Genomic DNA, 13,827 nt, shown 5'->3' on the forward strand with positions numbered 1-13,827 from the left:
TTCAACCTCTGATGGACCACCTAGGCCATTACCAAGAGTAGCACCTTTGCATTACTGACTAGAGATTCAAAATAACGGGCAGCTGATATGCTGGTAAAATGAAGATTTACTTCACAGAAATCAATGTTATTCTCACCTGTCATTATAAGACAAAAATAGTCATCATCTCAACACAAAGGAGATGAGATCTTTTTGCAAGATCCTAACTACATAATGTGATACTCAAAGCCACAACAATCAAGGAGGCTTGCAATGTTTAATTGCCTATAGGATTAAAAGAACATGTCAATCAGCAGTCAGTGGGTGGCAGTTCCCTTTTTACATAAAATACAATTCCTTAATGGTGGAAGTAATTCACTAGGCTTTAGGACCGTGATTATACAAAACAAAAAGAATATGTTATCATATTGACAAATGAAAACATGTTATAACTGAAAGCAATCCAAAGCTAGCCAAGTTCAATAAAAACCCCTTATCTCCATTTTAGAATGCATGTCAGTAGCTCAGAGAAGATTAATTTCTGTATTCATATTTCAGTTTTCTTTCCTGGCAAAAAATAAAACTATGAGTTTTTGAAATACAATTTTCTTGCTTAATCAAATGTTGAGAGTCTCAGGTGAATCTGAATGAAATAATTATTAAATCGTGGAGATTCCAAAAACTGAAAGGTAGTGGTCCTAGAAAAATGTTATCTGTTTATATGCAAATACTCTTTTAAGACAGGCCTTTCTCTCTCTCTCTCTCTCTCTCTCTCTCTGCTCCATCATCCATGCCACGTGAGACCCTTCAGTCACTGTTGCCACCACCAAGGAAGGCCTTCACCAGATGTGTTCCCTTTGGACTTCCCAGCCTTTGAAAATGTAAGCAATAAATTTTGTTTTCTTTATAAATTACTCAGTTCCTCGGACCAATACAAGAGAAACATTCCTTCATTCCTCTTTAAAGATAACTGAAAAGGCAACATAAAGATTAGTCATTCACACAGTAGGTGTTCTGTAATTACCTGTTAATTGTTTTCATTAATTTTAATCCATAAGAAGAGGAAAGTATGTAACTAATAAGCCTCCTAAGGTAACTGTATGCAAGGGAAACAATTCCTTCCCTACAGCGTGATTGCAAAATGTAGCTCTGATAAACTGCAGCAAAAATATTATCCACATATTAAAAACTTAATTCACCAAACCAAATTTACTCTCTCAATCAGACATAAATCTATTGTCTGTGCAGTAAAATGAAGATCTCACTCAATATCTTATCATATGAATTGTTTCAGAAACAAAAGGTCTGCATTATCCATTTTAAATAAATGTTCAAACTAACAAACTGTTGCCCAAAGAGACACAACAAAATGAATCATTAAGAAAATATCTGCAGATTACTCAGTTTCTATAAATTGCACCTTAGAATATCCCACATGTAGTTTTAATCTAATCTTCTAATTTTATTAATATGCATTTTACATTTTAAAAATGCTGACCCACACGTAAAAATCTCCCAAGAATCTCCTCATCAAGTTAGCAGAGGAAAATGCTTGGGGAGGAGATTAAATCTAATCTGGCTGGGTTCAAATCCTATCTTGGTCAATTATCAGCTCCACAACCTTGGCAAGTTTTTTAACCTTATCTTGCCTGTTTCCCTGCTTGTAAAATAACAATGCTGCACAAACAATGACAGGATATGGCAACTGACTGAATATGACAGACATGAGAAACATTAAAGATGACCTGGAACTATCTCAGCTGAGTAAGAAGGCAGAGAGACGAGGAATAGGAAGTTTGGAGAACACCAAGGCATGACAGGTTCATTCTGGACCAGGAGAGCCAAAGGCACATAAACAAATGGCCCACAGACAAAAGGAATGTGGGCTCAGACATAAAGAAAGAGATTTGTGGGATAAGCCACACAGAGATTACACTGGAAATCACAGGCATGGCTACTATCAAAATTTACTTTCCAAAATATTTTATAAAATGTCATTTTATTTCAAAATCTAAATATGAATAAAGTAGGAAGGTAAGCAAATATATTTCAATCATTATAAACCTTTCAAATTAAAATGTGAACTCTCCTAACATATGATTGACAGTACACTAATTATTACACATCGCCGATCTCTCTATGACTTTGAATCATGACAGTAGTGACCCATCTGGAATTAGATGCCACTGATGGTGATGATGATAGCAATCAAATCTCATATAGCATTTACTTCATGTTAGGCATATTACCATTCTGTGTAATTTTCTCCCACTATAATATCATAATTCAAAGGTGGAGGCCCTATTTTCAGGACAATCAAGAAAACATGTGTGTAATCGAACTTTAATTTTACCACCAAATTGGTGGTAAAAAAATAATAATAATTAATAGAATTAAAAAATTTTTAACCTCAAGTCTACTTGGTAAATCTCAAATTGTGCTCTTGGTTCTTGTTGATCTTATAGTGACAAGAATGTAAACACTGAAGTTTTGCCAGACTCTTCTTGCTTTGCTCTCTCCAGGCAATCTCAGTGACGTGCACACTTTGTTTTACATTTACTATCAACTCATTTCACTTTTAGCCAATTAGAATAGGTACCATCTCTTCTTCCAATGCTACAAATTTCCCCTCAGATCAAAACTATTCAACAACAGAAACCAAAAGAGACTTTCCTTCTACCAAAACTACACAGTAAGGAAATATTTCTCATTCATTTGCCAAATGAGGTGCTTGAAGTAGTTCCCTAAATTTCTGTTTGGCTCTACACAGAGAGGTCCTCCTCCATCAGCTACTCCACCTAAAGGCACATCACAGGTATGCACAGGTGAAAACACACACACACACACACACACACACACACAGCCACATCATTCTCAACCCTTTATCCAGTTTGAATTTCTCGAAACCACTCCTCGAGAACCAAAATTGGCTTTAAGAAAATTCATTTTCACTGTTTAATTTTAATTTTCTTTTATTTAAACTTGCTTTACTGTTTCTTCTCCCTCACCCCAGCCCCCACATATGTATACCACATTGCTAATTTCTCCAGAGCAAAAACCATCTTAAAAACATGGAATACAATCCCCAAACACAAGGCAATGGCTAAATAAATGCTTATAAAACAAACCCATGACAAAGAAGCCAATTAGTTCAGCAAGTCCACAGCACCATGAAAATCTGCAAGATAAATCCTCCCTAAGTGGGGTGGGGCTGAGGGGAGTAATCGTCCAGCTTCCAGAATTCCCTTTAAAAGGACCCAGAGACCCACAATACTAGTGCTTCGCTGCATTTAAGAAAATAATGGGGAAAATGAAGATAAAAGACCAATGTGAACTTTACATTTCTTCACTCTACATTACCCAATCCCCAAACCACAGGAATCTAAAATAAAAATGATCCCTTCTCATGAAAAGGTTGGAATATTAACCTTTACCAAGTCTATTACCACAGTTCACTGAAGAACTTTCATCCAGGTTTAGGCCTAATTTTACTGGGTTTTTGCTCACCGTAAAAACCAATTTTGATCCTTTTTAAAAATAAAACCAATATTCATTCTTAAAAATATAAGTTTTGCTCTCAATTTCTACATTTAGCACCTGAAAATTACAAATTAACTTCTTTCTAGAATGTAAGTTCTATGAAGAGGAAGGGCTTGCCTGTCTTCCATAGCTGTATCCACAGTGCCTAATACATGGTCAACATAGTAAATATTTGTTCAATGAGAGAATAAATATACTCTTCAACTGACATAACATAGAAAGGATCTGGTGTATCAGCATCTGGGAGAACTTTACAAGGGAGATAAAAGAACACCATTTGCCAGTTGAAGTACCTCAGTGCTTACTCTTAAAAGAACACAGAAAATTGGAACACTGAAATATGGTGCCTGCCTGTTTCTTGCATTCCCAAACTCTGCTACAGCTGCCTGGACAAGGCCAGTCAGCAGATGCTCTGTTCTTTATTTCTGATGGGAAACAACCACTCTCCAATGCTGCAGGCAAAGACTGTACATGCAAATCCTTCTACTGTCCAGATCTGTACTAACTTAGCAGCTACTTGCCACGTGGGTCTACTGAGCACCTGAAATAGGACTAGCATGAAATGAGATCTGCTGGAGGGGTAAAATACAAACCAGATTGGTGAAGATTACAACAAGAAAATAACATAAAATATCCCACTGATAATTTTTTATGTTAATTACATGTCGAAATGATGTTTTCAATAAACTGGGGTAAATAAAATGTATTCATACAGTTAATTTCACCCATTCCTTTTTGCTTCTCTTAATGTGACTCTAAGAAAGTTTAAAAATATATATATATATTTTATATTTTATATTTTATATATATATATATTTCTACTAGTTGGTGTAATCCAGATTGATGATAAGAGAGTCTACATGCCATCAGGAAGAATGTTCACTGGAAAACAGACAGCAGGAACTGAGTCCTAATTTCTCAATCTATAAATAGAAAAATTGGTTAGATTTTCTACCATGTAACAATGTACAAACGCCCTTAAAGACTCACAACAGCACTGGGAGATAAATACTATTAATTTTGATCTATAAATAAGGAAAGGAAAGCACAGAAAGGAGAAGGCACTTACAGTTACAGAGCTGGTAAATGCGCAAAACGCTGAAGCAAAGTCAGCTTGACTTCAAAATACATGCTCTTCCCCTGGCTCTCCTCCAGTCATGCAGACAGAACTCTCCCTCAGTCTGAAGAGGCTTAGGGAAGGATGCCAACTATCTCGCCTGCCTCACTCTGCAGTGGCTTCTCTACACCCTGCAACCACATTTCTCTCAGCCACTAACCACAGCTGAGAGAACTGGTTGAAATGATGACTAAAAACTCTGAAAAATTACAATGGAGTGACATCCCATGTGCTGCTATCTCATGTGAAAGAATAAAGATTTCCTAATTGGACTTTTTTACTTTTGCAATTCAAAGATCTCCCCTGTGTCTGTTCCTGTTAATACGAGGGTACTCCAAAAATCTGGGGAAAGATTCAAGTTATTATTTAATTCTACTTTTCCACTAACTTTTTGAAGTGACCTCGTATAACCCAAAACAAAGAAATTTAGCTAGTGGAAAACTGCTACCTATGAATTCACTGATTTGGGCAAGTATATTACGCCCATTATAAATTAGCTTACTTAGTCTCTTGGCAGCCTCCAGAGCTTCGTTCGCAGTATCTGCTACAAAGAACCTTTGAACTTTCACTCCATTGTCAGACATCAGTTTCTTGCTCTGGTATTCCTGCAGGTTCAGCCATCTTCTGGAGGTTAATTGAACTGCCTAGAGAAATTGAGGGAGAAAGGTAAGAACACTTATTAATAACAAAAATAATAGTCGACCTATATGGCCAGTCTCATTGACACCATCAACTGGCAATCAGCAATAGAGAGTTTAGAGAAGCAAAAGGAAAAAAAAAAAATCTATGTAAATTCTTAATTCTTCATTTTTTTCTTTTTAGTCAAAAACATTAGGGCTGGCCAGTTAGCTCAGTTGATCAGAGTGTGGCCTTTTAACATCAAGGTCAAGGGTTCGATTCCCCATACTGGCCAGATACCAAAAAAAAACTTTAGAAAAGGGCTGGTCTATTAGCTCAGTTGGTTAGAGCATGACCTTGTAACACCAATGTCAAGGGTTCAGTTCCCCATACTGGCCAGCCACCAGATATATTTAAAAAAAATAATGTTAAGGACAACTACACACACACATAAATGAATACAGGTTTAAAGAAAAATGGTGAACACTGAATAAGTTCTGGAGATTAGTTAACAGTAATATACCAATTTCAATTTCCTGGTTTTGTTGTTGTACTACAACTATAAGAGGTGTCAACATTAGGGGAAGCTGGATGAAGGGTACATGGGATTGTTACATTATTTTTGCAACTCCTGTGAGTCCATAAGTATTTTAAAATAAAGTTATTTTCTAAAATGTTAAGGACTCTATTAGGCAGCATATGCATCCCCCAACCTTTACTCCAAATAAATAAAGAGCTTAGCACTATCATTAATCATTGTAAAGTATTTCAGGAAATTTTTTTTAACTCTCTGAAGTCACTGGGCCACAGATCAATCACTTCTTTACCATAGATTTTAATGGAGTCTAGGTACAGTCATTATGTGTTTAATGAGATTATTTTTTTCATGCATCAAGTCTGAGTGTAGTAACCTGAAAGATACCCTTAATTAAACTAGTTCCTAAACTGCAACTTGTAAGTATTAAAGTATCCTTGCTTAAATTTCAAGTGGTTTTTCAATATGCACTATCAATTAGTTTCTACCTTTTGAAAGAAAATAGTCAAAGGGCAGAATGACATGTACAAATAAATTCTTCCCTTTCATTTTATCCAATAATATTAAAAGCATTTTTATCAAATCCATAAGCTCCATTTAAAGGGGGAGAGGGCGGGGAGTAAATACACTTAGTTTAAACTCCTTTCCATCTATGAATCATAATGAAAAGGAAACAATACTTTCAAGAGGTAGAATGACAATACCACTAATGCACAAACTAACCAGAAAGTCAGTCACACAACTGGATCACAAAACAGGTGATGTGGAAGATCACCTGATACAACTCCTAGAGGCTTGTCAATGGGTTTGGTGGATGTCCAAAACAGTGTCACGCAGACCATAAAACTGAGGTCTACAGAGCTTTACCACACGGAGCCATTAGCTTTTAGGACCTCTAATGTGTCCTTAACATGGCATTTTCTTTTGGAATCGCGAAACTATGATGCACTCACAGAGCTCTTCTGGACAAGGGAGATTGTAAAGAGGCTCTAGAACCCCATAACTGGACTGGGTTCTACTCAAGGGCAGAGTGTGTCATAAACTTCTTTGTATCTTTATGAAGTATCTGATAGTGCTTGGCAAATGAAGACACCCCCAAAAATTCCAGTTAGATGGCCAAATGAATAAACCCTAAGTTTCGTCTTCTTACACAATTTTTCATTCCCAGAAACTGACCACTTCTAAAAATAGAAAAGCACAAATTAGTCCCTGAGACCTAAAATAAACATATTATCATTCATACATACTCATAAAAAACTCAAATTTTGACAAGATCAAGCCTAAAGATAGCTCTCTATCCCATCCTTATAAATACTGGTAATGGTGTTTTTAATATTGAAGTTGCCCGTACTTCTTCTTCAAAAATAAATAATACTTGGGTAAAAATAAATTGCCAGACAAGCAATACTTGTCATTTACTGTATATTACTCATTAATCTTCTCCTGATTTTTTTTTTTTTTTTTTTTTTTGCTGAATTATTATTTTTTTTTTTTTATTTTTTTTTTTTTGCTATTTATAAATTTTATTTTGTCGATATACATTGTAGCTGATTAATGCTCCCCATCACCAAAACCTCCCTCCCTTCTCCCTCCCCCCTCCCCCCCAACAATGTCCTTTCTGTTTGCTTGTTGTATCAACTTCAAATAATTGTTGTTGTTATATCTTCTTCCCCCCCCCCCCCCGGTTTGTGTGTGTGTGTGTATGTGTGTGTGTGTGAATTTATATATTAATTTTTAGCTCCCACCAATAAGTGAGAACATGTGGTATTTCTCTTTCTGTGCCTGACTTGTTTCACTTAATATAATTCTCTCAAGGTCCATCCATGTTGTTGCAAATGGCAGTATTTCATTCGTTTTTATAGCTGAGTAGTATTCCATTGTGTAGATGTACCACATTTTCCGTATCCACTCATCTGATGATGGGCATTTGGGCTGGTTCCAACTCTTGGCTATTGTAAAGAGTGCTGCGATGAACATTGGGGAACAGGTATACCTTCGACTTGATGATTTCCATTCCTCTGGGTATATTCCCAACAGTGGGATGGCTGGGTCGTATGGTAGATCTATTTGCAATTGTTTAAGGAACCTCCATACCATTTTCCATAGAGGCTGCACCATTTTGCAGTCCCACCAACAATGTATGAGAGTTCCTTTTTCTCCGCAGCCTCGCCAGCATTTATCGTTCATAGTCTTTTGGATTTTAGCCATCCTAACTGGGGTTAGATGGTATCTCAATGTGGTTTTGATTTGCATTTCCCGGATGCTGAGTGATGTTGAGCATTTTTTCATATGTCTGTTGGCCATTTGGATATCTTCCTTAGAGAAATGCCTACTTAGCTCTTTTGCCCATTTTTTAATTGGGTTGCTTGTTTTCTTCTTGTAAAGTTGTTTGAGTTCCTTATATATTCTGGATATTAATCCTTTGTCAGATGTATATTTTGCAAATATTTTCTCCCACTCTGTTGGTTGTCTTTTAACTCTTTTAATTGTTTCTTTTGCTGTGCAGAAGCTTTTTAGTTTGATATAATCCCATTTGTTTATTTTTCCTTTGGTTGCCCGTGCTTTTGGGGTCGTATTCATGTCTCCTGATTTTTTAAGTCTTAATGAAACATTAGTAATTTGAAAAACACAATATTTCATAAATGGACATAAGTTGTAGACAATAATCCTTACAGTGTGCCACATAACATACCAAGAAAAATACAAGTTTAAGGTATTTAGTAAAAACCCCCTAATGAAAGAAAACATCAAACGTTAGCTATGTGCTATTATCCAGGACCACTTTTAAAAGGCAAATGGGAAGGATCAATACATTGTCTATGTTGATGTACCAATTTAAAACCATTAACCAAAGAAGAAAAAATAGTTTGAAAAGAGCATCTGATGGGAGGCTAAAATCAGCCACAGTGTGGTAATGGTCAATTCCTTTTCATCAGAACACTCGTCGTATTAATTTTAGATATGTTAATGTAATCTGCTGCAAACTAACTGAAATTGATCCAGAGACCAGCTTCATAGACATATAATACATATTGACTGTTTCTACATTGACTCAAATGAAAACAAGCTTAAAGTCCTGTTGCTCTTAAATTGAAAAGCAAGACAGTGAACATATTTCCAAAACCACTGCTGATACCCAATCCATGAGTCCACAAAGTGATCCTCTTACAGAATAATCACCTATTTTTGTCAATCCCAAACTTAAAAGAGTAGGGTCCCTGAATGAATCTGAAACTTCATTAAGTCAACTCTACTTATTAAGAATTTGTGATAAGTCTAGAGAACAACTACTTAAGTTTACTTTTGCATTTCTAGGGAGAAAAAAAAAGGCAAGGAGAAATCTGCTAAGCAAATGAGTAGTGTAAAATATGCTGAAAATGTAATATAAATGTTTATTTTTTTTCTTTTTTTTGGCAGCTGGCCAGTATGGGGATCCGAGCCCTTGACCTTGGTGTTGTAACACCTTGCTGTATCTAATCAACTGAGTTAACCAGCCAGCCCTGAAAATGTAATAAAAACTAGGGAATAATAACAACAGTTTCATCTACTATTCATTGAGCATTTACCATATACTACACATTATACATATTAAATACTCATATTATCTAATGGTTAAAGCAATCATGAAAAGTCAAGTATTATTATCCTTCTCTGTCACTGCCATTAGTGCAAATCAACAAATATTCCTAGTCGCCCTCCTTCTGAGCACTTCCTTTCCTTAGCTGAAATTAGAGAAGGCCATGTCTGCAGAAGATATAGGGAAAAACCAAAGTGTTTTTTCTTTTCTTACCCTGTCAACATGGAACACTTCACCTCTAGTCACCAAAATGGAGGGGGGTGGTTGTTTCTCCACACAGCAACCAACAATTCTCCAGCAGACACCAACTGAGTGCTGTACAATTCAATTCAAATCTGACACTATCTACTACCTGGAGTTAGTGTCAGATCCCACAGGTCGAGGGCTCAGTCCCACAAGACTGCTCCTACTTCAGATAACAGTCACAAGCCCCAGGTTGTTTAACCTGTGCTTCTGAACAACTGGCTGTCCTACAGAGGGTTCTCAAGACCCCTCCTCAGGTTTGATTAATTTACTAGGATGGCTTCCAGAGCTCAAGGAAACACTTAGTTACATTTACCAGTTCATTACAAAGGATGTAGATGAACAGCCAGAGGAAGAGATGCAGAGGGCATGGTATGTGAGAAGGGGCATGAAGCTTCCATGCCTCCCTGGGCACACCACCGTCCAGGTACCTCCATGTATTCAGTAACCTGGAAGCTCTCCGAACCCTGTCCTTTTGGGTTTTTATGGAAGTTTCATTATGTAAGCATGACTGATTACATCACTGGCCATTGGTGATTAACTCAACCTTCAGCCCCTCTCCTCTCCCTAGAGACTGGGAGAGTGGGGCTGAAAGTCCCAACCCTCTAATCATGCCTTGGTCTTTCTGGTGACCAGCACCCATCCTGAAGCTACCTACGGGCCCCCAGCCACCAGTCATCTCATAAGCATACAAAAGACACTCTCATCCCGCTGGAGATTCCAATGGTTTTAGAAGCTGTGTGCCAGGAACCAGGGGCACAGACCAAATACATATTTCTTATTATATCACAACATCACACCATATAACTAGTTCCAGCCAATAAGTTGTGAGTACATCTGGTGTGTGACACATCCAGGCCCACACTTAGTTGCCTCCCTACCACGACACCCAAGTTCTCTGTCTCTTGACGTGTGGAATGGCAATATTCAAGATAGCCGCTAGTCTATCAGCCAGAGGCCAGAGTAAGGATGGACAGATCCCAGGGGACTCACAATGAATAGGCAGTGAAAAATAAACTTCTGTGGATTTTCAGCTTCTGAGATTCTGGGGATTAGTTGTTACTATTGCATAACCTCGGCTATCTTGACTAACAAAACCATCTTACAAATCAGGAAAGTCAGGCTAAAGGCTATAACACTTGCCCAAGATCACAGTCTACTGTAAAACAGCAAAGCTTCTCTGATCAACAGTACTGATCAATTGTGGGTTGGTTCCCTGTATTTGTATTCTGGCCCCACATTCCCAGAAATGAGTGAGATGGTGTCCTGTCTTCAAAAGACCAAAAGTCTACCAGAAATAGTACTTTCATGAAAAGCTGGCACCACACACGTAAAGTAAAATGTAACTACTCCTGGCTTTGGGAGGGAGGGAGGTGGAAATGTGAGAAGTTGTCGAGCCTTAAAAACTAACGCCACCTTAAGTGACATTACAAGCGGCGCCATTATAGGCCCACAAGGGCATATTAACGTGGCAGCCTAAGACTGCGCCAGGTGGAAGTAGGGTGGGGGTGTCTGCAGGAACCTTGCCTTAGCCCTTATTGGCCAAATACATGCTTCCACACTGGTGAACACTGCGTGGTTGCAATAGCTAGGCATTGAGACAGGATGCATGCTCTCGTAACCTTTAAGCTGATAGGATTATGTTAAAACCTCCCCTCCCCATCTTCCTATAAAAGTAAGTGCTTGTGTGATAATAAACAGAACTGCTCGACCTTTAAACCGGGCTGGTTGGGGCCGGAGGCTGTGCTCACCTCTCTTCACGGCTCTCTTCCCCGTCTCCTTCCAAAGGGGACCAGAGGGAAAAAGGAATCTGGGCCATTTGCTTGCCCACCAAAAGGAACGAGGCTAGGGCTGTTCGGGTCGGCCAGCGATGGAACCGACAAGGAGTTGTCCTAAGATGCTACTAGAACAGTAGAAGTTTATTTCAACTCCTAGGAAGAGCTACCTGTTAAGACCCTAGAATAATATCTTCACTGCAGAAGTCAGGAATCTTTCAAGGAATCCATGAACTCTGGGATGCAAGTAATGGAAGGGAAGTTAAATCATCTGACCCGTGCCTTTCAATTGTTTCTGCCAGTTACTTGCCTGCTTGCCCTCAGATCCAACTGGCTTCTGCCTAAATTAGAGACTCTGTTCAGAGACCAGACAGTGGGAGGAAGATGCCAGATCCTGCTGTCCTCTTTCTGAGTGGGGAAGCACCTCTGGCAGTGACCGCACCTGCTCTGAAGCTCCAGGTCCCTGCAGTCAGCCCTTCCTTCCCTAATCCCAACTCCCACTATCTCCCCCACCATGACTCCTGCTCCCATCGGCTGGCCCTGGACCCTGATAATGCCACCTCCTTCCTCTCCCAGGACTCCGAAGATTCCACCTGTGTCAATCCTTGTGCTGACTCCCCAGCCTGTCTGTCTTTCAATCAGTCTAACAACCTCTGTAGCTGACTTTCTTCCCCTGGTTAAATTCTTTAAATGATCTCATGGAATCTCCATCTTCCTGACAGGACCCAGACTGGCACAGTGCTCCACAGTCTGAAGGTGGAGGGAACGGCAGTGATCCACTTAGAATGGGGACTTTGGTATCTTATGATGGAAAAGATTTCCAGTCAGTTCCATCTTTCATACATTGGGGTTCCAAGGACCATTGGGGCCCAACCTCCTCATTTTACAGTCAGGAAGCTTGAGGCCTAAAGAGGTGGGAGTGACTTTCCTAGGAATCATAGTGAGCAAGTGGTAGAATAAAAACTGAACTAAATTCCTATTTTCTTTCCTTCCTTCATATGGATTTTGGCAAAGTGACCATCTCAGTAACAGCATCATGTTCTCAAGCCAGATGGAATAGATGAGCACTTGGATGCCATTCCCTTTGGACTTGCACAATGTCCTAGCCCTGGCTCCCTTCCCTTCCATGTTTCTTTGATAGAGCAAGTATTTCTAAGCTCGGAGGGGATGGGGAAAATACAACTTAAAAGAAAAGCAGCACATAAAGATTTAAGGGCCTATGGGAACAAGGGAGCAGAGGCAGAAGAAAAAGAATAAAAAATGAGGGGAAGGATAAAGAGAACCAAGAAATAACGAGACAATGACTAAGCAGGCAAAAACTCACAAGAAAACTCAAAGTGCAAAATTAGACAGCTACACAGAAAAAAATGACACGACTGAGAAATCATCCTTCGCCCCATGGTTTTAAAATTAGAGCTGTAGAGACTACTGAAATAGCACCATCGGGGGGAATCGATAAAGAGAGTATAGGAAGAAATTCACTGAGCTGGGCGCCCCCCAAAGGGAGAATCTGTGAGCCACATCTGCCCACCAGCTCTGCACCTGCTCCGCCTTTCTTCAGCCAGGCTTTGCACAGTAGCACTGCCTCACTCAGGAAGGCAACGTGAAGGAGTATTAGAAAGAGCCCAAGACTTATGAGTAACCAGGAAAAAAGAAATACAAACAGGAGAAGCCATTCTACCAAAAGCAATGAAGACACCATTGGATGGTGAAAAACATGGAAGTTTATACTGTCATTGTGTGAATGTATGGTTAACTACACAGGTACAACTACCTCCTAAAACAATTTGACGGCATTTATGAAAACTAAAACACCCACCTCTTTTGAGCTGGAGAGTCCACTTCCTGGGTACCTATCCTTATAAAACATGCAGCAGAGATGTATGCAAGCTTTTGTGTAGTGCTATACAAAATAAAGGGTAACTTTGGAAATGATCCAGATACTCATCATATAGGAGACTGGTTAAATAGACCATAATATATGCAAACTACATGAAGCATTTAAAAATCTGTCACAACACAGTATTACCCAGTATCCATGTGTTACCCTACATTTCTCAGTTCTCTTACACCTAACGTGTAAAAACTTTTAAGAGACTATGTGCAACCCTCCATAGCCCTTTTCATTGGTTGCAATGACCTGGAAGACACATGTGGAGACGGTGGAGTCGCAGGGTAGAAGTAGCCTGGATTACTGAGTCACTACATGGAGGACAGCTGCCCTGGAGTCCCCTGACCCACACTTGCATGAGTGAGAAATAAAACTTCCAAGTGTTAATCACTGAGATCTTAATGACTCGTTATAGCAGCAATGACTAGTCTAGCCTGTTAAATCTGAACATCCTAACATTGATTATTCTCCAAAACCCATTACCAAAAGAAACCAGCAAGTTGCAAAACAATATACAGTCATCTTCTGGTATCTGTGTGGAATTGGTTCCAG

At 38.9% G+C, this 13,827-nt stretch overlaps 1 protein-coding gene across 1 annotated transcript in view; it reads right to left on the reverse strand.

The window, feature by feature from the left end:
• SUCLG2 (succinate-CoA ligase GDP-forming subunit beta) overlaps positions 1-13,827 on the reverse strand; it is a 259,766-nt gene that overhangs the window by 196,018 nt on the left and 49,921 nt on the right. The window contains exon 2 of the mRNA XM_063114078.1: positions 5,139-5,280. Within this exon, the coding sequence (XP_062970148.1) occupies positions 5,139-5,280 (142 nt within the window). The remainder of the gene's footprint in view (positions 1-5,138; positions 5,281-13,827) is intronic.

Source organism: Cynocephalus volans, chromosome 11, assembly GCF_027409185.1.
Source record: "Cynocephalus volans isolate mCynVol1 chromosome 11, mCynVol1.pri, whole genome shotgun sequence".
Lineage (NCBI taxonomy): Eukaryota > Metazoa > Chordata > Mammalia > Dermoptera > Cynocephalidae > Cynocephalus > Cynocephalus volans.